Here is a 26,188-nt window from a genome sequence, read left to right on the forward strand (position 1 = left end):
ATTTTTATTTTGTTTGTTTGCGAAAATTAAGGGTTTCCGTTATCAACGGGTTTAATCATTGCTTTAATGTTGTCAGTATATGTACACATATTTGCGCTTTTTGCGTTCATGATGTTTTACAAGATATTAGAAAAAGAAACAGTGAATTAAAAGAAGAACCACAGTCGGGGGGCCAGTAATAAAACTCATTAATATACTTTCAGGAAGTACTAAGTGTATGTTTCGTGTGAACACCAATTTATAAACGGATGAGTTCATGAAGTAAACGCATCAAGCAAAGGATTTTCAAAAAGTTTATTAGTTGATTTTTGTATCAAAACAATAAATAGGTTTTCTGTAAAAGCATCATTTTCTACAAAACAAACACAGCACATACGAATTCCAGAGAGACCACAATCAATTCATCAATCAATTACAAGCTTTTCCATTTTTAAAATTTACATATTACTACTGTTAGAAACCGAAATGGTAAACTGGAGGTCGAAGATCATGAAAAATACCAGTGCTTCCATTATCTATATGCAATTTTTTTTTATCAAGGACAATTTTTTTCTGGTAAGGTAGGCTACAAACATTAGTTACTTCAGGGTATGCTGGCTGCCAAGTGGGCTGTGAGACTTTTCCTTACTTTTTGAACCAAAGACCTATTTTTCCCCCAGCTTTTCTAAAAAAACACTCGTTTCAATGTTTTTCAAGAAGTCATACTGCACAAAAAGAGATGGGCATTTTAAACTCGTATGAACATCATATCTTAGCAGGAATAACACATATGCCAAAGTGTGTATACACACTGGAGATTTAGCCCTTTGTTAATGATAGAAACTTCACTTCTATTTCTCCAGTTCAACAATTTGTCCTACTATTGTAAATCCTATTACTTTTAACCATGCTTATAAAAGAATCCCTCAAAACCCCTTGTGCAAAAATAAAAGTATTATTTAGATTATAACTAGATACCTTACTATCAAAGATGTCACATAGGCTTGATCTCCATCTTTGTCAGAATTCCTTTGAGAACTGTGAGCCATCATGACTCTCGTGTTATATAATTTAATTGGAGAAAAGGTTAGAAAATACCCTAGTATCGCTACTTTTAAGTTGCAAACTCCCTTATTTGTCCTACTTTTTTTAATTGGAGCCCCATTTGTTTACAGAAGGCCACTTGTTAGCCTGGATATGATGTTTAGAGATACTGAGGATGTTAGAAATTGTTATATAAAAACCATATTGACCTAGAATATTTACTTCATTGAAAATTGTAGTTATTATCTCAGTCAGTCGATATATTTAAAACATGCTTCTTCATAGAAGATTTTTTTGCATAAATGTCGAGGAAAGTAAACTTTGTGGTAAAGAGGACTGGGCCTCTATCTTGTCAAGGAATTATAAAAAAAGGGCATTATGCAGGAACACACATCTCAAGGAATTAAATTAAAAGTATTACTAACTGTATTGTCATTCATCCTTAATTCCAAAAAGAAAGTGAAACAGTTTTATACAAGCAAACAAGACTTTACTTCCCATAGAAAACAAGGGCTGTTTGTAAAACATGCATGCCCCCCATATGGGCTGTCAGTTGTAGTGGCAGCCATTGTGTGAATACGATTTTTGTCACTGTGACCTTGACCTTTGACCTAGTGACCTGAAAATCAATAGGGGTCATCTGCGAACCACGATCAATGTACCTATGAAGTGTCATGATCCTAGGCAAAAGCATTCTTGAGTTATCATCTGAAAATCATTTTACTATTTCGGGTCACCGTGACCTTGACCTTTGACCTTAAAATCAATAGGGGTCATCTGCGAGTCATGATCAATCTACCTATGAAGTTTCATGATCCTAGGCGTATGCATTCTTGAGTTATCATCACTAAACTATTTTACTATTTCGGGTCACCATGACCTTGACCTTTGACCTAGTGACCTCAAAATCAATAGTGGTCATCTGCGAGTCATGATCAATCTACCCATGAAGTTTCATGATCCTAGGCGTATGCGTTCTTGAGTTATCATCCGGAAACCATTTTACTTTTTCAGGTCACCGTGACCTTGACCTTTGACCTAGTTACCTCAAAATCAATAGGGGTCATTTGCAAGTCATGATCAATCTACCCATGAAGTTTCATGATCCTAGGCGTATGCGTTCTTGAGTTATCATCCGGAAACCATTTTACTATTTCGGGTCACCGTGACCTTGACCTTTGACCTAGTGACCTCAAAATCAATAGGGGTCATCTGCGAGTCATGATCAAAGTACCTATGAAGTTTCATGATCCTAGGCCCAAGCGTTCTTGAGTTATCATCTGACAACCACCTGGTGGACGGACCGACAGACCTACATGAGCAAAGCAATATACCCCCTCTTCTTCGAAGGGGGGCATAAAAATGAACAAACTCATTCACAATATCAATGTTCAGTGCTGAATTGAAACTTGTAAATGTTAATAAAACAATTCAGTTATCCAAAAAGAGGTGATCTGTGAAAAGAAAATATTATCTATTTTAATCTCTGTACTCATTTTGCTTCATTCAAACTGTTGCTTACATTTGAGTATACATATATCAAACATAGTAAGGTACTGGTTGCAAAATAAAACTGACAAAATACACAGAATGAAGCTGCATTAATGTTCATCAAACACCATTTATAATAAATTAAATGTAGACAAATCGAATATGAAGGTTTTTTAATTGGTATGCACAAAATTGATGGTGTAATATCGCGAAAAAAACCCACTGTAAGACAATGTTTATCTTGAAGTTTCAAATAGAATTTCAAACACAATTTGCCATACAATCACGCCAACAAAACAGCCTATTATTTCCAGCTCATTCTTAGGAAAGGTGAACACTTATAAGTCTTGAACTGTGAATATATTTGCATAATGGTAATGACCAATCACTGGTTATGAACACAATTCTGATGCAACCAATAGGCGTAATTTAAAACCAAGGTGTAGCAACCAGCATATTACAGCTTCTACATCATACTGCAAGTAGATGATGCTATCATATTACAGCTTCTACATCATACTGCAAGTAGATGATGCTATCATATTACAGCTTCTACATCATACTGCAAGTAGATGATGCTATCATATTACAGCTTCTACATCATACTGCAAGTAGATGATGCTATCATATTACAGCTTCTACATCATACTGCAAGTAGATGATGCTATCATATAATTGACATACAGATATCTATAGCCCTGACTTCTCAATGTTTGTCCACAGTGATTTTGTGCATCACTGAAAAAACTAGTGACCTCAAAATCAATAGGGGTCATCTGCGAGTCATGATCAATGTACCTATGAAGTTTCATGATCCTAGGCCCAAGCGTTCTTGAGTTATCGTATGACAACCACCTGGTGGACGGACCGACAGACCGACCAACAGACCGACATGAGCAAAGCAATATACCCCCTCTTCTTCGAAGGGGGGCATAATAATCACATGATAGGTAAACTCAACCATTTATTGACATGTATGAGTGGCTTAACTACTATTTAGCGTTGAAAAATCTTGCTATAAATAGAATATAAAGCATGAGAAATAAATGCACATGCAGGTGAACTATTGAAGCATCACAAGGTGCCCCATACAGAAAATAAACCATAAAACAGTTACAAAAACATTTGAAGTATACCTATTGCATGTTTTGCAGTTCTGTATGCCAATGTTCATAACAAGCAATTTCTTCAAAATGTTATTTTTAATAAATATTAGACTGCTACATAATATGTATGATATTAACATAAATTGTTACTTGCTCCTCTTACCATCTTAATGTTGACTTTTAAGTTTATGCAAAGGAAAACTTAAATACAATATGTTATGTAAGATGTGCAAAACTAACTCCGAATGGACTCATGACTAACTCTGAACGGACTTGTAACAAACTCTTCATCAGAACTGCCACCAATCCAAACACTGTCTCAGTAAAATATAAAACAATGAAACACACATGTTAAAGGGATGTCATAACAAGCTGCACTCCATACATGCACTTAGTGCATGTGTACTGTATGATTCAAACCAACATCTTGAAGATGTGGATGTTTTCCATGCATTAATACAATACAACAACACCCCACCAAACATGATCTGCATAGCAAAGGGTTTGGGTATGATATAAATAGTGAATGGATCTGTTCAATGTTCTGCATTCTGTGAAATGAGCACATAGAATCACTGCACAGTTCTAGACAGATGAGACACAGTTCAGTTTAAGATATGGACTGTGCTCTGTGAAATGGGGGTTTAATGCATGTATGTAAAGTATTGTCCCAGATTAGCCTGTGCAGTCCGCACAGGCTAATCAGGGACAACACTTTCCACTTTTATATTTTCATTTAAAGAAAGTCTCTTCTTAGAAAAAATCTAGTTTGAGGAAAGTGTTGTCCCTGATTAGCCTGTGCATACTGCATAAGCTAATCTGGGACGACACTTTATGCACATGCATTAAACCCCATTTTCACAGAGCATGGCCCATATCCTCTTAAGACTGAAGCTACACTTGCACAGCAGGACCACACACAAACTCAAGACTTAAAATTGAAAGCTTATATATGCTTATGTTTAAGGGAACTAAAAAAAATAAATTGCACGCTCCTATCATTTCCATGAATTGTTCTCTTATATTACACATATAATTCATCCTGAACAATAATTTCCAGCCTTCACACACTATGTGTTTTTAAAATAGCTTATACTTTTTTTAATCATTCTCATGTGTTGGTTATTAATTTTCACATTCACTTTCATGGTCATTAACTATTATTATAATCAGATATTTGTTCAATATGCCAAAAGAACTGGCTTTTGTATTGTAAATGTAAAAGCACACATATGAAGTCTTACCTATAAAACTTTCAAACTGTACACAAAATACAAATTGGAAAAGTACACATATCCTAAAAGTAACACAAATCCTAGAGTTCAAAGGTATCTTCATTAACACGAACATGAAGTATCAGCTGTTAAGATGAGAGGTTTCCATTGGTGACTACAGGTTCATCATTTAGTTTCGGCACTTTGAACGATGGTACATGCGGAAACAGTTTATGGCATTGCTCTTGATACGTCTTGGCTTCTTCCTCGCAGCTCCCAAAATCTCCCCGGCACATGAATTCCAGCACTTCTCGACAGTTCTATAAAGCAACACAAACATGAGTCTCTCTCTGTGAAAATGGGGCTTAATCCATGTAAGTAAAGTGTTGTCCCAGTTTAGCATCTGCAATCTTCACAGGATAATCAGGGAAAACAATAACCTCCTAAACTAGATTTTTTGTATAAAAAAAATCCTTAAAAACAAGATGCGTTTGTGAAACACAATGTCCCCCTATATGACGTTTGACCTTGACCTTGACCCTTCACCACTCAAAATGTGCAGCTCCATGAGATACACATGCATTTCAAATATAAAATTGCTAGCTTCAATATTGCAGAAGTGACATTACATGAGCAATTTTGACCCATATATTTGACCTTGAAGGATGACCTTGACCTTTCACCGCTCAAAATGTGCAGCTCCAGGAGATACACATGCATGCCAAATATCAAGTTGCTTTCTTCAATATTGAAAAAGTATTCATAAAATAAGCGATTTGGGCCACATATATTTGACCTCTGACCTTGAAGAATGACCATGACCTTGACCTTTCACCACTCAAAATGTGCAGCTCCATGAGATACACATGCATGCCAAATATCAAGTTGCTATCTTCAATATTGCAAAAGTACTCATAAAATGAGCGATTTTGGCCACATATATTTGACCTCTGACCTTGAAGGATGACCTTGACCTTTCACCACTCAAAATGTGCAGCTCCATGAGATACACATGCATGCCAAATATCAAGTTGCTATCTTGAATATTGAAATACTGCAAAAGTGTACATTAAATTAGCGATTTTGACCCATATATTTGACCTTTGACCTTGAAGGATGACCTTGACCTTTCACCACTCAAAATGTGCAGCTCCATGAGATACATATGCATGCCAAATATCAAGTTGCTATCTACAATATTGCAAAAGTTATTGCAAATGTTAAAGTTGGCGCAAACAGACCAACATACAGACCAACCAACCAACCAACAGACAGGGCAAAAACAATATGTCCCCCACGACTATAGTGGGGGACATAAAAATACAACAAAAGATTGCCAAGCAATATGGTCCCCTACCAGTGAAACTCCACCATTGTCAGTATTTTTTTATATTTTTATATTTGTTGCCATAGCAATCAGAATTTTTGACGTAGGCACAAAATGAAATGACGTGCATAATCTCCATATTGCCATCTATCCATGTTACAAGTTTCATGAAAAAATATTAAGAACTTTAAAAGTTATCGCAAGATCCAGAAAAGTGTGATGGACTGACTGACAGACAGAGTGCAAACCATAAGTCCCCTCCGGTTTCTCTGGTAGGGGACAATAAAAGCGGAAAGTGTTGTACCTGCTTAGCCTGTACGGACTACACATGCTGATCTGGGACAACACTTTAGGCACATGCATAAAGCCCAGTTTTTCCAGCACAAGGCTCATATAATCAAATATGAATAGTGAAGAAATAAAATAGCAAATGTAATTATTTTTATTGAATCTATTTCTTTTAGCAAGATACAACAAGCCTAAGACTTATTGACCCACTCATTTCCTGGAAAGAACCAGTAGTTGGATGTCTTTAGAGAAAATCATGAAAATTCTCCCAGGACCTCCAATCAGTAAGCAGACACCATATCAACTACACTACCGCTGTCTTATGACTATAAAAGCGATATGAACAACTTAAAAACTCTCCCTGATGGCCCTTATTTCAGATAACACTTTCCTCTTTTTTGGCAACAGATGAAGAAAATGGAAAATAAATGTACAGAATTCAAAATAAACATGAGTGCCAAACTGTCACAAGATACGCCTGTTTGAAGGTTTTTGACAACTTGATAACTTTACCATGACCCATATTTGAACTTGACCTACATATCATCTAGACACAACTTCTGACCAAATTTGGTGAAGATCAGATGAAAACTACTTCAATTAGAAGGCGGACACCATGCTTAATGTTTGAAATGCACTAAGTGACCTTGTGATCTAGTTTTTGACCCGGCATGATCCATATTTGAACTTGACCTAGATATTGTCTAGACACAACTTCTGACCAAAGTTGGTGAAGATCGGATGAAAACTACTTCAATTAGAGAGCGGACACCATACTAAATGCTTGAAATGCACTAAGTGACCCTGTGACCTAGTTTTTGACCCGACATGACCCATATTCGAACTTGACCTAGATATTGTCCAGATACAACTTCTGACCAAGTTTGGTGAAGATTGGATAAAAAATACTTCAATTAGAGAGCGGACACCATGCTAAATGCTTGAAATGCACTAAGTGACTCTGTAACCTCTTTTTTGACCCAGCATAACCCATTTTCAAACTTGACCTAGATATTGTCTAGATAAAACTTCTGACCAAGTTTGGTGAAGATCGGATGAAAACTATTTGAATTCGAGAGCGGACACTGCTGTGGACGTCGCCTGCCCGCCGCCAAGGTGAAACTATAATACGTCCCGTTTTTTTAAACGAGCGTATAAAAATGAGTGACATACTTTAAGACAAGAAAATTTTACAGTCAAATGTTGCGTTAACAGAAACATGTACATTAAAGACAAATAGGGAGCAAACGTAACAAATAAGTCAACAGAAGATTACCTTTGGTGTTACTCCGGACAGTTGCCTGTTGATGGCAGTTGCTAGTTGTAGAGCCTTGGCCTTGGTTGGGGCATCATTAGTCAATTCTACCATCATTCGGCCAGCTGTTTCAAGATGGACATCAAGTATATCATGATATGGCAACACTTAAATTTAACGTAAATACTGTGCATGCGGAAGACATTCCCATTTAAAGCAATTCATACATTTAATTCAGCAAAAAATCAAAGTGTGTGCTTTAGCATTATTTTTTTTCTTAAAATATGACCAATTAAATTACAAAAATAAAATGCCATTAACATAACCATGTCATACTTCAAGATTAATTGAAACATAACATGCCCTTTTCAATTAAAAACTATGCTTATTTTACCAATCAAGTCAGTTATCTGTACCATTCCTTTAGAAGTGATATACATCAGTGCATATTATTTCACCATCTGCCTACCAGCAGCCCTGTGTAATACTGATGATGTGTTCCTTGCTAGGAATTCCTCATTGAGTGTGGAGGCATCCCTGTCCCCGTACAGCTTGCCACACTCCTGGTCCAGCACGGCACGCACACTCTCGGGCAACTCTCCACTCGCTCTACGCTCATTGACTGCAATAGAGCCACAGGGAAACAATTGGAAATTATCATGACAATGTCCTCTACCGTTTTATTTAAACACCTTCAATACTAAGTTAGGAACAGCACAAGAAATGATAAGGAAAATCTCTATAAACCTTTAAGATATATATTTGGCGTTAATGAATGATAGCTTTGATGTTGGCCTTATAGTAATTTGTAAAAAAATATAACGAAGAATTTACCAGGGCATCTACAGCAGCATTGCAACTTAATAGGACTAAAAACTTTTTTTTCACAACACTGAAATTAAGTCTCTTGTAATTTTGAAGACTCTTTTTTTTCCATGTGTTCTACATTAATGCATGTTCATAAACTGTCATCTGAGATGAAACTTTGCAATTTTTAAAAATGTTACATTTAAAGTAAGTTTCTTCTAAACAAAGACACAGTTTAGCCTCTGATAAGCCTGTTTAGAATGATACTTAAAGACCATGCATTGAGCCCAGTATTTCCTAGAACCCTGCTCATTTGACTCCAGTGTACCTATCTTGTGGAATCTCAGCAGTAGCACGTGCAGTTGAGGATTATCTTTGTCCACCTTGCAGCCACGCTTCAGGGATTGCAACATGAGTAACAGCTTGTCTGCAAACCACACAATAAAACAAATACAGCTCATCAAACATAACAATAGTACCTTCATTATCTTAACAAACGCAACAAACCGTGTTTGGGCACGTTTATTTCAACCCTCTTCAAATATTTCAATATGTGCTAACTTATAGAGGTGTTAATTTGCAAAATGGGACTGTTAATTTTACATATTCATAATAGAAGTCGGAACAGTTTGGATCGCAATTGAAATAAGTGAATAAATAATTAAAACAAATGAAAATGCCAATACAAAAAATTGCATTATGAAAATTCCGCTCTTCGGGTCATACATTTCTTATAGAAACTGGCCAACACAATAATGTACATCTAGAAAATAAATATACATGTACATCTGTCGTAGAATGTGAATATCATATCTATTTTGCATGCCCTATATTTGTCCAACTACCAACAAATTATCCAAACAGCTCACAATAACAACCTAGTCCAATATGTTGACGGCAAAATAGTTAAGAACATTACTTTTTACTAAATATTTTGACCTTATCAATTAGTTTAAGTCAAAATGCAGTTAATCAAAAAAATTATCCAAACAGCTCACAATAACAACCTAGTCCAATATGTTGACAGCAAAATAGTTAAGAACATTACTTTTTACTTAATATTTTGACCTTATCAATTAGTTTAAGTCAAAAAGCAGTTAATCAAAAAAATCAAAATGAGATGAAGTTGATGTTGAAATGTTGATAGTGTATTAACTTGGAAAGAGCATTACTGATGTTATACAACCTGTCATTTTTGTTCAATCACTTATTGACGCATGAATGAATGATCAGACAGAGCGATCCCAATGTCTCTTTGGATCACTAGATGTAAGAGGCTTAGAAAAATTCATTCTAAGAAATTGTGAACAATTGCAGTCTTGCATGTTTAAATATTTTTATTGTGTACTTAGTCACAGTTCTTACCTTTTCGATAGTAAATTTCATAAGCATATAAATGGGTTTCTATTCTTTCTGGTGCAAGTTGTTGCAATGGTGTTAGGAATTTGATTGCTTCTTCTAAAGGTTCTTTCACCTGTCAAAACACGAGAGATAATACATAAAATATCAAGCATTACATCACAATTGTCAATCGATAGACCAAGGCATCTTAACAAAGTTTGTTTAACCATGTGTACCTTTAAGTGTAATCAGTAAGAAATGTTCAAGTGAGAGGCACATGAGCCTTGGGCAGTAAATCATGAAGCTGCCAATTTAACAAGAAACCGTCGGAGACGGGTGATGCTCCCCAAAGAAGTTTTTTTTCTCACAATATTGCACTTTATATTCTGATAAAAGGAAACGTCTTGAGGGCACAGTAGTTGGGGGGGACAATAATTTTTTTAAATAAAATTTCAAAGGGCCATAACAGTGAAAAATCATCCACCCAGAACCCGCTGATAATATGCACATCTCCTCTTGGTAGTGAAGCTTCCCATAAAGTTTCATTGAATTCCAGTCATTAGTTGCTGAAAATAGCCCGGACAAGAATTGCACTTTATGTACAGTTAATGGAAAATTTCAAAGGGCCATAACTCTGTGAAAAATCATCCGACCAGAACCCGCTGATAATATGCACATCTCCTCTTGGTAGTGAAGCTTCCCATAAAGTTTCATTGAATTCCAAAATGGGAGCACAAAATTCCCAATGGAAAGTTTTTTATCTCAATATTTTGTTCATCTCCCATCCATATAAGATCAACCTTAGTAAATATAATACTGGACACGCTTGTATCCTCAATTTTGAAGCATTTGTTAGCAAAACAACAACAACACTAATTTCCCAATTCCCAATTTTAAACAAAACGCCGGGAATTTTTTTAATCCAAAGGGTCCCATTCCCAAAATGACGAAAAAAAACCCACTGCATAATGAGAAGAAAGCTGAGAAACATTTTTTCCAATTTTATACTTGACATTCACTTAATCTTCAATCCAAGCCAATAAAACTGTTGTTAAACTGCTGAATCCAAGTCTCATTTACAAATTATGCAGTCAGGGCTTTTCTTTGAGAATGGCCGTTTTTTCACGATTTGGGAAAATTTGTGACTCAAATTTTCACAATTTCAAGAAGTTCGCAACTCAAATTTTCACAATTTTAAGAAGTTCCCGACTGTAATTTTTACAATTTTAGAAATTTTCCGACTCTTTTTCACATTTGTCAAAAGTTTGTGACTCATTTTTTACACTAAATGGGGGGGGGGGGGGCGCCAGGGCCGCTTCACAAAAACAGGAAAAAATGTCCTGGCATTAACTTTTGTTTATTTTTCACTGCATTTATCTTTTGTTTAACACACTATATCTGGGCATTTCATTCCAGACTGGAAACAATTAGTTTTAGCCATTATGTGCTAAATAATTACACAAACAAAATCCATCTGCATTATTTTGTGTAAAACTGCACCTGTATCCTGAGTAAAATGGATGACACTATTTCTGAGCCTACTGTACAGAACACAGAAAAGCTTTGCCCTACCCCTACCCAAAAAGTTTCTTCTCAATAAATATTGATAAAACAAGAAATGTGTTCGTCAGAAACACAATGCACCCTTTTGCGTAACTTTTATTTTTTTTATTTTTTTTTTACCTTTGACCTTGAAGGATGACCTTGACCTTGAACTTCCACCACTCAAAATGTGCAGCTTCATGAGAACGCCGCTTTGTAAAAAAATAAAATTGACCTTTGACCTTGAAGGATGACCTTGACCTTGAACATCCACCACTCAAAATGTGCAGCTTCATGAGATACACGTGCATGCCAAATATAAAGTTGCTATCTTCAATATTGAAAAAGTTATGGTCAATGTTAAAGTTTTCAGACGGACAGACGCCATTTATTTGACATTTGACCTTGAAGGATGACCTTGACCTTCACCTTTCACCACTCAAAATGTGCAGTTCCGTGAGATGCACATGCATGCCTAATATCAAGTTGCTATCTTCAATGTTGAAAAGGTTATGGCCAATGTTAAAGTTTTCGGACAGACAGACACCATTTATTTGACATTTGACCTTGAAGGATGACCTTGACCTTACATCACTCAAAATGTTCAGCTCCAGGAGATACACATGCATGCCAAATATCAAGTTGCTATCTTCAATAGTGAAAAAGTTATGGCCAACGTTAAAGTTTTTTTTGGACGGACGGACAGACTGACATACACACATACTGACGGACAGTTCAACTGCTATATGCCACCCTACAGGGAGCATAAAAACAACACTAGCAGCTTCAAAATCATAAATATGCAAATTTGCAGACAATTCTCATCTTTGAATTAATACATTTTAGATTCACAGTCCAGCACTCTATATACCAAAGTAGGTACCCTTGCCAGTTTACCCAAGCTCCCCATATTGCCATTAAATCAGGCACCAGCTCTCCTACCCTTGCCAGTTTATCAGGCACCAGCTCTCCTACCCTTGCCAGTTTATCAGGCACCAGCTCTCCAACCCTTGTCAGTTTATCAGGCACCAGCTCTCCTACCCTTGTCAGTTTATCAGGCACCAGCTCTCCTACCCTTGCCAGTTTATCAGGCACCAGCTCTCCTACCCTTGTCAGTTTATCAGGCACCAGCTCTCCTGCCCTTGCCAGTTTATCAGGCACCAGCTCTCCTGCCCTTGCCAGTTTATCAGGCACCAGCTCTCCTACACTTGCCAGGTTATCAGGCACCAGCTCTTCTACACTTGCCAGTTTATCAGGCATCATTTCTCCTATCCTTTCCAGTTAATCAGGCACCATTTCTAGTACCCTTGCCAGTTTATCAGACACCATCTCTCCTACCATTGCCAGTTTATGTGGCACCAGCTCTACTACTCTTGCCAGTTTATCAGGCACTAACTCTCCTACCCTTTACAGTTTATCAGGCACCAGCTCACCTTCCCTTGCCAGTTTATCAGGCACCAGCTCACCTTCCCTTGCAAGTTTATCAGGCACCAGCTCTCCTATACTTACCAGTTTATCAGGCACCATCTCTCCTTCCCTTGCCAGTTAATCAGGCGCAAGCTCTCCTGCCCTTGCCAGTTTATCAGGCACCAGCTACCCTACCATTGCCAGTTTATCAGGCACAAGCTCTCCTACCCTTGCCAGTTTATCAGGAACCAGCTCCTCCTCTTTGGGCCCGTCCTGGTCCCCCTGCTCTGCCTGTTTCTTGTTCGTCGGGTGCTCCTTCTTCTCTGCCTCTTTCTGCTTCTCTTTCTCCTTCTCAGCCTTTATTGCCTGCTTCCTCTGCTTGTTCTTCCACTTCTTCAGCTCACTGGGCGTCATGGTCTCTGCAAACAGAAACTCACGCAGCTTTAAAAAGTTCTTATACATGGTTCACTTCTCAATGATGTGCGCTTTCTTTGAAATCTTATCCCTTTAATTCCAGATAGATTATTACGTTGTTCACTTATTTGAAAAGAGAATGATATTTCTTGTTAAATTACATTCTTTAACTTTTTTACGAATTTAAGCCAGGGATAGCAACTATCTCTAGAAATTTGGTAGCATGCCAAAAAGTGAGAAGCCAACAACCAAGTTAAAGTTATAATAATACAATCATTTTTAAAAAAAAATATCCGACAATATTATACAATTGCTGTCATGACTCGATGCTCAATGCCTTTATGGGAATGAATCTTCGTGCTTTTAAAAATAAATTGAGGTTCATCTATTTAAACCTTTTTTTTAAGAAAAGTTCCCGTATCAACAACCAAATTTTAAAATAGACTTGCCCAGACCTAAATCTACTCGCCCCAGGCAAACCTGCAGCCACTAATTTCTATCCCTGTTTAAATATACAAACTGCATTACAATACACATTCCAAAATTTTAATACAGCTAAAAACTAACAAGGTGGCTTAAAAAAAAAATAGAATATTCATTTAAATGATATTACTTGGGAATGCTGGTAGCATCAGATGTATTGATCAACATTGGTCTGTGCAAGGTTGTAATGGGTGAGCGATCCCCCTTGAACAAACTCTGAAGGATCGATTTTACAATCATCATTTACATTCCTGCTCAATGGGAAATAGGGCCATCCAGAAGTCAACAGAGAACAAGCAAATTCATTGAATTGATATCCCCTGCCAATATGCTTCTGGACACAATAGTGTTATATTTGACACTTTTTCAAGATACAAAGGGCCATAACTCCATTATTAACAGATGGTGTACAATGCCATTTGGCGTGCATCATCCTCTTCACCATATATATATACTCATACCAAGTTTCAATGAAATCCGCCAAAGCACTTCCAAGATATGGCTCCGGACACAAAAGTGCCAGACGGACGGACAACTCCAAAACAATATCCCTCCGCCTATGGCGGAGGATAACAAGCATTATTATGAATGAGATTATTGTGTACAAATCTGTAAGATAAACAGAAACTAAGAACAAGAGCACCGCATAATGGGTGCCAACGCTTGGCTGCAGGTGCAGTTTTGAATAAGAAACCATCGAAAACGGGTGATGCTCCCCAAATGTTTTTTTTGTCACAATATTGCACTATATATTCAGATAAAAGGAAACGTCTTGAGAGGCATAACTTTGGACAAAATAATATGATGGATGGTTTAGCAACTTAAAAATTTCAAAAGGCCATAACTCTGTGAAAAATCATCTGACTAGAACCCGCTGATAATATGCACATGTCCTCTTGGTAGTGAAGCTTTCCATAAAGTTTCATTGAATTCCGGTCATTAGTTGCTGAGAAATAGCCCGGACAAGAATTGCACTATATGTACAGTTAATGGAAATTTTTAAAGGGCCATAACTCTGTGAAAAATCATCCAACCAGAACCGGCTGATAATATGCACATCTCCTCTTGGTAGTGAAGCTTCCCATAAAGTTTAATTGAATTCCGGTCATTAATTGCTGAGAAATAGCCCGGACGAAAATTGTGCACGGACGGACACACACACGGACAGACGAAGCGGCGACTATAAGCTCCACCCAAACATTTCTTGGGGAGCATAATTAATGAAATATCTTTTTTTTAGAGGTCACAGTGACCTTGACCTTTGACCTTGTGACCCAAAAATGAGTGTGGCATGTAGAACTCATCGAGGTGCAGCTACATACCAAGTTTCAATGTTGTAGGTGGAAGCACTTTCATTTTAGAACCAATGTTCATAAGGTTAACAAAATGTTAAGGTTTTAGCAAGACACGGACGGCGGAAAGACACAATGAGCTGGCTATGAAAATACTTCAGTTTTTTTCCTAAAACAGCCGAGCTAAAAATGCATATACTAACAAGTTAAGCTAAAAGTTTGATAATGACCTGCATTAACATTGTCATCTGCGTCAGATTCTGACATAGGGTGATCGTGTAAATGCAGGTAAATCTGAAACAAAAGTATGCAACAAATGTTTACATAAGATATAACAATCAAGGAATAATAATATATCTTTCTATCAATAAAACTTGTTAATCTTAAATAATCAGTGTCAGCTCATAATGAAGAAAAGCATTTTTATGCATAAATTATGTGTTGTTGTTTTTTGTAAATATATTTTATACAAGAAATATAAGACATAAAAAGACTATGGATCCATTGAGAATTTGCAAATCAGAAAAGTAGAGTATATATACTACAGTCTCAAGGCTTGCAAATTCTACAATGTAGTCAACCCAACACATTTCAAACACAATGGTACCAAATACAACATGCCCCCTTACCTCTATTGCAATTTTGGCAGCCTTGTAGTAGAAGGGATGTCTCCGCAAGACGTCCTCCAGTCTTAAGAGGCCCACGTACGCCCGCAGGGTCATCTTCCTCATGCAGTACGTGTGGAAATCAAACTGGTCTTCAACAATCTCAGTGAAATGCTGGCAAAGAAGCAAAGAAGAAGCAGTTGTAGTAAATGATTCTGAAGAATAAGCAATCAAGCAATTATAACAGTGACATGTGGACGTGAAATAGAAAGATATCATAACAATCAACATTTAATATACATTGAGTTTTAAATTTTGCTATGTATGTATAACAAAATCCCACAAAGAAATTAATGTTTGGTGACTCAAAAGTATGACCTTATAGGGCTTCCCCTGGCCCAAAAGTTTTTTAGCCGAATTTGCTATAAAAAAAATCTTGTCATTTTGGCTATTTTAAGGGTGTTGATGAAGAAAATGTTGTACACAAAATGACATTTCTTTATACAAATGTGTCAATTTGTAGCAATAAGCTTATTTGGCAAATGGCATAGTAAGCTCTGTGTTAAATATTTCATTAAGAAATGTGAATTATAAGTTTCTCCATAGTTTCAATTTCAAAATGAACAGATTGTTGAAGAATTAAGAATCCACAGACATTAATTAACACAATAGCTTTTATCTCACAATCAATATTAAGAAGAGTGCGTCAAAGATGACAATGTGCTAGGTACTCTCTTTTTCGTAATATTTCTAATGGAGTATTAGAAACAACATGTCAGAGATGACAATTTGCCCAGTACCCTATCTATTTCGTGACATTTCTTGAGTGCCTCGCCCCACTTGCCGAGCCTCTGGTAGGCAGCCGCACACTCTGTCTGGAACCACATGCACTGCATCTCATTGAGATTGTCCACAGCAGACACACCCTCCTGGAACATACTCATGGGGCTGACAGAAGAAATGGAAATATACTTTTTATTAGAGCCACGTTCTTAGAAAACTGGGCTAAATCCATGTGCATGAAGTGTCATACCAAAGCACAGGCTAATCAGGGAAGACACTTTCGGCTCTTGATGTATTTTTTGTTAAAAATATGTATTTTCTAAGGCAAAAAGTGTCATCCTAGATTAGCTTGTGTGGACTGCACAGGCTTATCTGAAACAACACTAAACACACATGCATTAAGACCTGTTTTATCAGAATGAAGCTCTATTTATAGCAGGGTTATGTACTTATAGTTCGACATCCCTTGCCAACATTTATTTAATACTTCTAATCATACAGAGACAAATATTCGTTTTCTCATGATATCTTAGGCCAAAGACTAATAGGATGAACTGTGGGCCCATAGGTAAATAGCAAAATAACTCAAATTGTTGGACAGTGCAGGAATCATCAGATGTATTGATCAACATTGGTCTGTGCAAGGTTGTAATGGGTGAGTGATCCCCCTTGCACAAACTCTGAAGGATCGATTTTACAATCATCATTAAGATTCCTTGCAGTGTTTTTTTTATTCAAAACTGTGTCCGGTAGGGCGACCCATTTCCAATGGAAAAAAGTTTATTATTGTTCCATATGGGACCTACACATAACAAATTGAAGGATTCCATAAACAACAAGAGATGTGTTTGTCAGAAACACAATACCCCTATTGCGTCGCTTTGAAATAATATTTCAATATATAATTTGGCAGGTTTAGAAATTATCTTTTAAAGCTTATTACTTCCCTTGGATTGTATTTTTTTACTTTGGACCTTGAAGGATGACCTTGACCTTTCACCACTCAGAATGTGCAACTTCATGAGATACACATCCATGCCAAATATCAAGTTGCTATCTTCAATATTGCAAAAGTTATAGTATCACAGAATGAAAGACAGACAGGCAAAAAACAATATGCCCCCGATCATTCGATCCAGGGGCATAATTAAAAATATTTAAAAAAGTATCAGCATTTAATTCATATCATGTTAAGAGTTGAACCTTAGTAAATGTTATATTGAACTCACTTTTATTCTCACTTTTATTCTCAGTATTTGCTTGCAAAAAATATACAACACCATTTCCAAATAAAAGTCTTAACAGCCTAATTTCTCCCGACACCATTGCTAAAATGGGAAAAAACACACTCTGCATTGTTAAGCAAGATAAGGTTATACATAATCACTTTAACTGAAGAATGATTACAGGTAGCATCAGATGTATTGATCAACATTGGTCTGAGCAAGGTTGTAATGGGTGAGCGATCCCCCTTGCACAAACTCTGAAGGATCGATTTTACAATCATCATTTACATTCCTGAATGAAACACTAAAACACATGAAACATCAAGATATAAGCCTCACTTTAGGAAAATGGGCGTAGTCCCAGATTAGCCTGTGCAGTTCGCACAGGCTAATCAGGGACAACACTTTTCCCCAAGACTGGATTTAACATATGAAGAGACTTCCTTCGAAGCAGAAAAGTGGCATACCTGATTAGCCTGCCTGGACTGCACAGGCTTATCTGGAGCAACACTTTACCCACAAGCATTAAGCCCCATTACCCAGAGTGTGACTCAAATAGTATGTGATTGTAAAGTAGTGGCTACCCTGGTGAACTTGGAACACATATCAGCTGCCTCCTGCAGTAGGTTGGCTCGAAGCATGTACTTGGCACATTTAGAGTTGATGTAGCGGTCGGCAGTGTCCAGAGACTGGGCCTCATCCATCAGTCGATATGCTTCATCTATATCACCCGCATGCTTGTAAAGTTTCGCCTTGAGCACGTAGAGCTCTATGAGTAGAGGTGTGTGCTGCAGGGCCAGGTCAATGTAGTTGAAGGCCTGCTGCTCCTCCCCCAGGTGGTCGTAATGTTGAGCAAGGTAGTAGTACACCCACAACAGGGCAGTAGGGGGCTCTCTCTCACAGTCAGCATCTGAAACATGGCAAACAGCGCAACCAATCACACCTGAGCCTTGTTCTGAGAACACTGTCTTAATGCATGAGCGTATTGTCCTCCCAGATTACCCTGTGCAGACTGCAAAGGCTTATCAGGGGCAACACTTTCTGCCTACACTGGATTTCCGGGAGACTTCCTTTAAAGAAAAACTCCCATAAAGAAGGAAGTGTCATCCCTGATAAACCTGCCGACTGCTTAGTCTAATTAAGAAATAATATTTTTCTATCATGGTTTGTTGTCGAATAACCCACAGTAAGGAGTATAGATGCGTAGGAATTAAATCACGAGTGCGAAGCACGAGTGATTTGATAACACGCATCTATACAACTTACTGTGGGTTATTCGACAACTAACCATCATAGAAAAATATCATTTCGATTCTAACACAATTCTAATTGATTTGGTTCAAGTTTTAGGACTTGAACTTTATTTTTCAATACTCCGCCCTTCTTAGAACAAAGTTCACTATTTAGTGACGTTATTGAATTGTAAAAACATATGACGTCGTTTTCATTTACCAATATTTTGCAAATGACGTCACTTTCATTGAAAAACAACAATCGTAGAAACTTAATGACGTCACGTTTATTGATGCTACTGAAAAGCTGACATGCTATAAATGTTTTCTGAATTATGTTTCCTAACAAATAACATTCTTTGTAGGCGTGGTTATGCCAATAATCACCAAATATACAATTAGTTGTTTCATTACACTTATATACGTGCTACATTTATTACATTTCTTTTAGAGTGGGTTTTAGCACGTGCATTTTACTGCAATATTTTCTTTATTTATTCGGAACTATTTTCGAAACATTAAGCTCCGCCCATAAGTTATAGCAGAATAACCCACGCTTGATTTCCTTCTTTGTCTATAGAAACCAAGTCACGTGCCGTGTTAGAATATGGGATGATACATTATGCATATGCAGTAAAACCAGTTTTCCCACAGCAAGACTTATATAATCAACATAATGCTTCCAGCTGTAGTTGTCCCACTCAGGTTTTCATCGGAGCAAGATAATATAAGGGTTTGATGGACGTGGTGCTCGCCTTGCAACTATAACCTCTAACAAGCGTTCTCAGGTTCATTCTTAAGATATGAACTGTTGCTTAAACAAAGGAACAGCCTATACGGTGTAATCATAAGCCTAAGCTTATCTACGTAAAGAGCACAATGATTAGCTTGCTAAATATGAGGTGAAATCCTTTGATCAGTGTATACTTTGTCAAGTTTGGCATCTAATTGTAGAAACCAATGCCCATGATGTCAATATAATGTAAGAACCAGAGTCTCAACTGTCAACAAGAGATTGCCAAGCAATATGGTCCCCTACCGGTGAAACTCCACAATTGTCAGTAAAAAAATATTTTTATATATATTTGTTGCCATAGCAACCAGAATTTTTGACGTAGGCACAAAATGTAATGACATGCATAATCTCCATATTGCCATCTATCCATGTTTCAAGTTTCATGAAAAAATATTAAGAACTTTTAAAGTTATCGCAGGATCCAGAAAAGTGTGACGGACTGACTGACAGACAGACAGACTGACAGACAGACGGAGTGCAAACCATAAGTCCCCTCCGGTTTCACCAGTAGTGGACAATAAAATATAGGAACAATTGTCCCAGTTGTCGAAATAAGGTAAGAATCAATGTCTCCCTGAGTCAACATTAGAATTGGAAAGATTGACCAAAGGGAACATTTATCCATGATTTCCCTTCAATGTGATGAGGTAGAAATAAGTTTGTATTAAACATAACATGAAAGCTTGTGAAAGATATAAATAATGAATTGAACGACTGTCAAATACATCATGACTTCACATGTTAAAGTCATTCAAGGGAAATGTTCAAAGTGGCTGTTGTAAACAGGTAACTGCTGTTCTAAGGTCACCACTTTTTGGATGGTAAGTAAGTTGGTGTTGTTGCCTTGTTGTTAACCCACCAAGCTGTTTGCACACAGTGTAATATACACAGAAGCTAATTGTCGAAAAAGTACAATAACATTTTTAATCAAAATGGAATAATACAAATTAATATCATTTAAATTGCTTTAAATTCATACTAATTGTTAAACTAGAAATTATAACAGATAATATTTTTGTTTACTTCTCATTATTTTAAACAATTTTAAACACATGTCATTGAGATCAGATCCGAACAAGTAAAAATAACAGATTTGCTGTAAAAAACAACATTTTAAAAGAAAACAAGAGATGTGTTTGTCAGAAACACAATGCCCCCTATTGCCCGCTTTGAAGCCATATATTTGACCTTTGACCTAGACCTTTCACCACTCAAAATGTGCAGCTCCATGAGATACACATGCATGCCAAATATCAAGTTGCTATCTTCAATAATGCAAAAGTTATTGTAAAACTTTAACCAAGGTTAAAGGTTTGGGACACACACAAAGAATGAATGACAGACAGACAAACAGGCAAAACACAATATGCCCCTTACCTTTCCATCCGGGGGCAAAAAAAAACTTACATGCAATAAGTTTTTTAGAAGAGCACCACATGACGGGTGCCACGCTCGGCTGCGAAAAATTGTCAGAATATTTTTTTTTTTAGAGGTCACAGTGACCTTGACCTTTGACCTAGTGACCCAACAAGAGATGCACTGCATTGAAATAACATTTCTATTTATCATTTGGCAGGTATAGAAATCATCTCCCTTTAAAGGTTATTACTTCCCTTGAATTTTGTCCAATCCAACCGGGTTAGGGGGGGGGGGGGAGGAGGGTCTCACAGTCAATTATGACCATGTCAGGCATCACTGACAACCAAGGCCTGTGGTTTAAAAGAGATCATAGCCAGAGTGATCATGTATCTATGGACACAAGTCCACAGGTATGTAATGAACATCAAAGAAATTATAATTATATCATAAAAAATAAATAAATTGACAAATCAATCATTTGGGTTATAAATAATCAATATAATAAATATGTACAGTAACTGTTAAAAGAACTTCAATTCTTGGTAATGAAATATATAATATGAGATTTATAATTACATTGTATATAAATTACTTCCCTTGAAAATAATTGTCTCTAACAAATCTCTATTTTTAGTAGCAAATAATTAAAAGCCACTATCGTGACTGTAGATTCACCACTCAAAATGTGCAGCTCCATGAGATACACATGTATGCCAAATATATAAAGTGGCTATGTTCAATATTGAATAATTTTCTCCCTTTTAAAAGCTTATTACTTCCCTTTAATCTGTATTTTTTACCATAGACTGTAAAGAATGACCTTGACCTTTTAACACAATGTGTCAGAAACACAATGCCGCCTACTGCGCCGCTTTGATTTATTAAACAAAAATACCTAAGTGGGCAGGTCAGATAACTATGTCCATTTAAAGCTTATTACTTCCCTTGACTTTTTTTTACCCTAGACCTTGAAAGATGATGTTCACCTTGAAATTTTAACACTCAAAATGTGCAGCTCCATGAGATACACATGCATGCCAAATATCAAGGTGCTATCTTCAATATTTAAAAAGTTATGGCCAATGTTAAGGTTTTAGCACGACGCCTACGGCGGACGACGAGCTGTGTATGACAACAGCTCGGGTTTTCTCTGAAAACAGCCTCGCTAAAAATGAAAGTAACAATTAAATGTCTATTTTGCCAAAATAAACAACCAGTGATCCTTTAATCCCCTGCTAGTAACAACCATTGATAGCTAAATGTTGTTCTTCAGTCCATATCAGCGATAAAGATCTATTGATTCTGTCACGCACTCATGCATTAGCTTAGGACTGATTTCCCCTCCTCATCTTTATCCCAGGAAAACAAACCTTTTCCCTATCCTAAACCCTAACCCTATTTTTTGTTTTCTCACTATGGGACACATTTATCATATTAATGCAGTTACAGTAATCAAGAGACATAAGCTGCAAAATAGACGTACAAAAGACGTTATGAAGTCAGAGGTAAGAGACAACAGTGCAGATTGATTTAAGTGTTTTCTTTAAGTACCATGAAATGACTGCCCTGTGACCAATGAACACAGGTGAAAAATGGCTTTAAAAGTAAAATACACTGACCACTGTTCTCAGGTGACTGCTGTAGTCTAAGTCATGTTGGACTAAATATGCATTATAATGTGAGAAATGAGTTCATATCTTCAATTTCAAATGCCTACAGGAAATAATTGCAAAGCAATAAATAATGTCACCAACCTGTTTTACTAAATAGTTCTTTCTCTTTCAAACTTTCCACATAGCTAAGACACAAATCTTGAATAGTTGCAACCTGAAATACACAGGTCAAACTTGTATACAATATGGCGTAAAATATTCACAATATTATGTACTAAAAGTCAAACTTAAGTCACAATATGTGAAAGTCACAGTAAAGATTTTAACTACAATGAATCTTCAAACTAGATAAAATGTCAACGTCGGTTGTGAAAGAGAATATCATTATAAAGCAAAGCTTTTACAGAACAGACAAGCAACTCACAATATATAAACAATAACAGTTTCTAACATGAAAACCAAAGTCATTGTATACTAAATAAATAATGTTTACCTTGTTCGGGTCATTATAAACTGTCCTTAGTGTAATAAATAAAGGTGGGACACCTTTGTGGAAACCACTTCGCAAAAATTTGTCAACCAACTGCCGGAATAAATCACCTACAATAATAATGATCAAATAAATTATCAAATAAATAAACAGGTAGGTCTTAAATTAAATTAACAAGAGATTGCCAAGCAATATTGTCTCCTACCGGTGAAACTCCACCATTGTCCGATTTTTTTTAATATTTTTTTTATTTGTTGCCATAGCAACCAGAATTCTTGACATAGGAACAAAATGAAATGACGTGCATAATCGCCATATTGCCATCTATCCATGTTTCAATTTTCATTAAAAAATATGAAGAACTTTTTAAGTTATCGCAGGATCCACTATTTTCAGCAATATTTCTAGTCTATTTATTGCCGTAGCAACCGGAATTCTTGACGTAGGAACAAAATGAAATGATGTGCATATTCTCCATATTTCCATCTGTCCATGTTTCAAGTTTCATGAAAAAATATGAAGAACTTATAGTTGTCGCAGGATCCAGAAAAGTGTGACGGACTGACAGACAGATTGACGCACAAAGCGCAAACAGTAAGTCCCATCCAGTTAAGGTAGGGGACAAAAACAGTATAATAAAACTGTAAAGTTTGTTTACACAATCTACAACGGCCATTTCTGTAAAATATCATGGCTGCATTAAATTTTAGAAATGCCTGTGTTAAAATTGAGTAATTGCCATCCAAAGCCACCCTCATGGAACGAAACAAGAGGGCCAAGATGGCCCTAGTTCACTCACCTTTTTTTACAAGGCCTTAATCATTGCTTACCGGTAGTTGAAAATTCAGTATTCTAGAACATATTAGATTGGTTCTCTTCTGTTTACTTTTGCAGTGAGATCATATGATTAATTCTGATTGAATGGGTTTTTTGCAATGCAAACCTTTGCAAGTAATGCTATTCTACATGTGTTTACAAGGTTTTTGTAATATTTGGACCTAGAAATGTGGCCTCTAGAGTGTTTACAAGGTTTCTCTATAGTCAAATAAGGAATACTGCCCTGCCCACTGGCGGCCATGTTTTTCAACGGACCAGAACCACTTTTGAACTCATCCAACATATCATCAAGACAAACATTTTGACAAAGTTACATGAAGATTGGGCATGAAAAGTGACTTCTACAGTGTTTACAAGGTTTTTCTTTTTTTGACCTAGTAACCTAGTTTTTGATCCAGCATGACCCAGTTTCAAACTCAATCGAGGTATCATTGGGACAAATCTTCTGACCAAGTTTCATGAAGATCGGACAAGAAATGTGGCCTCTAGAGTGTTTACAAGGTTTCTCTTTAGCCAAATAAGGAAAACTGCCCGCCCACTGGCGGCCATGTTTTTCAACGGACCAGAACCACTTTTGAACTCAACCAACATATTATTAAGACTAACATTTTGACAAAGTTACATTAAGATTGGGCATGAAATGTGACTTCTATAGTGTTTACAAGGTTTTTCTTTTTTTTGACCTAGTGACCTAGTTTTTGACCCAGGCAATCAGGTGAGCTAAAAAAATATGATTAATATTAACAAGAAACCATCGGAGATGGGTAATGCTCCACAAAGGTTTTTTTGTCACACTATTGCACTATATATTCAGATAAAAGGAAACGTCTTGAGGGCACAGTAGTTGGGGGGGGGGGGGGGAAGAATTTTTTTATAAAAATGTTCAAAGGGTCAAATATCTGTGAAAAATCATACCACAAGAACCTGCTGATAATATGCACATCTCATGGTAGAGAAGCTTCCCATACAGTTTCATTGAATTCCGGTCATTAGTTGCTGAGAAATAGCCCGGACAAGAATTGCACTATATGTACAGTTAATGGACAATTTCAAAGGGCCATAACTCTGTGAAAAATTATCCGACCAGACCCCCCTAATAATATGCTCATCTCCCCTTGGTAGTTAAGCTTCCCATAGAGTTTCATTGAATTCCGGTCATTAGTTGCTGAGAAATAGCCCGGACAAGAATTGCACTATATGTACAGTTAATGGAAAATTTCAAAGGGCCATGACTCTGTGAAAAATCATCCAACCAGAACCCATTGATAATATGCACATCTCCTTTTGGTAGTGAAGCTTCCCATAAAGTGTCATTGAATTCCAGTCATTAGTTGCTGAGAAATAGCCCGGACAAGAATTGCACTATATGTACAGTTAATGGAAAATTTCAAAAGGCCAGAACTCTGTGAAAAATCATCAGACCAGAACCCGCTGATAACATGCACATCTCCTCTTGGTAGGGAAGCTTCCCATAAAGTTTCATTGAAGTCCGGTCATTAGTTGCTGAGAAATAGCCCGGACAAGAATTGCACTATATGTACAGTTAATGGACAATTTCAAAGGGCCATAACTCTGTGAAAAATCATCCGAACAGAACCCGCTGATAATATGCACATCTCCTCTTGGTAGTGAAGCTTACCATAAAGTTTCATTGAATTCCAGTCATTAGTTGCTGAGAAATAGCCCAGACAAGAATTGCACTATATGTACAGTTAATGGAAAATTTCAAAGGGCATTAACTCTGTGAAAAATCATCTGACCAGAACCTGCTGATAATATGCACATCTCCTCTTGGTAGTGAAGCTTCCCATAAAGTTTCATTGAATTCCAGTCATTAGTTGCTGAGAAATAGCCCGGACAAGAATTGCACTATATGTACAGTTAATGGACAATTTCAAAGGGCCATAACTCTGTGAAAAATTATCCGACCAGACCCCCCTAATAATATGCTCATCTCCCCTTGGTAGTTAAGCTTCCCATAGAGTTTCATTGAATTCCGGTCATTAGTTGCTGAGAAATAGCCCGGACAAGAATTGCACTATATGTACAGTTAATGGAAAATTTCAAAGGGCCATGACTCTGTGAAAAATCATCCAACCAGAACCCATTGATAATATGCACATCTCCTTTTGGTAGTGAAGCTTCCCATAAAGTGTCATTGAATTCCAGTCATTAGTTGCTGAGAAATAGCCCGGACAAGAATTGCACTATATGTACAGTTAATGGAAAATTTCAAAAGGCCAGAACTCTGTGAAAA

At 36.8% G+C, this 26,188-nt stretch overlaps 1 protein-coding gene across 6 annotated transcripts in view; it reads right to left on the reverse strand.

The window, feature by feature from the left end:
• Window positions 1-279: 279 nt before the first annotated feature.
• Window positions 280-26,188, reverse strand: part of LOC127842624 (N-alpha-acetyltransferase 15, NatA auxiliary subunit-like) — a 62,218-nt gene continuing 36,309 nt past the window's right edge. Inside the window, exons 10-22 of one of the 6 annotated variants that reach the window (XR_008031793.1) lie at window positions 23,098-23,204; window positions 22,746-22,818; window positions 18,189-18,514; window positions 16,396-16,524; window positions 15,620-15,769; window positions 15,221-15,284; window positions 13,030-13,220; window positions 9,877-9,985; window positions 8,840-8,938; window positions 8,174-8,326; window positions 7,726-7,829; window positions 3,403-5,154; window positions 280-2,335 (exon numbers count right to left, since the gene is read on the reverse strand). Coding sequence is in view for 2 of the 6 variants with exons in the window: in XM_052372212.1 (XP_052228172.1) it covers window positions 4,984-5,154; window positions 7,726-7,829; window positions 8,174-8,326; window positions 8,840-8,938; window positions 9,877-9,985; window positions 13,030-13,220; window positions 15,221-15,284; window positions 15,620-15,769; window positions 16,396-16,524; window positions 18,189-18,514; window positions 22,746-22,818; window positions 23,098-23,204 (1,676 nt within the window). In the remaining 4 variants the exon portion in view is untranslated. Of the gene's footprint in view, window positions 5,155-7,725; window positions 7,830-8,173; window positions 8,327-8,839; window positions 8,939-9,876; window positions 9,986-13,029; window positions 13,221-15,220; window positions 15,285-15,619; window positions 15,770-16,395; window positions 16,525-18,188; window positions 18,515-22,745; window positions 22,819-23,097; window positions 23,205-26,188 lie in introns of all 6 variants that reach the window. The other 5 variants (XR_008031796.1, XR_008031795.1, XR_008031794.1 and 2 more) reach the window with 5 other exon arrangements.

The sequence above is a fragment of the Dreissena polymorpha genome, chromosome 8, assembly GCF_020536995.1.
Source record: "Dreissena polymorpha isolate Duluth1 chromosome 8, UMN_Dpol_1.0, whole genome shotgun sequence".
Classification (NCBI taxonomy): domain Eukaryota; kingdom Metazoa; phylum Mollusca; class Bivalvia; order Myida; family Dreissenidae; genus Dreissena; species Dreissena polymorpha.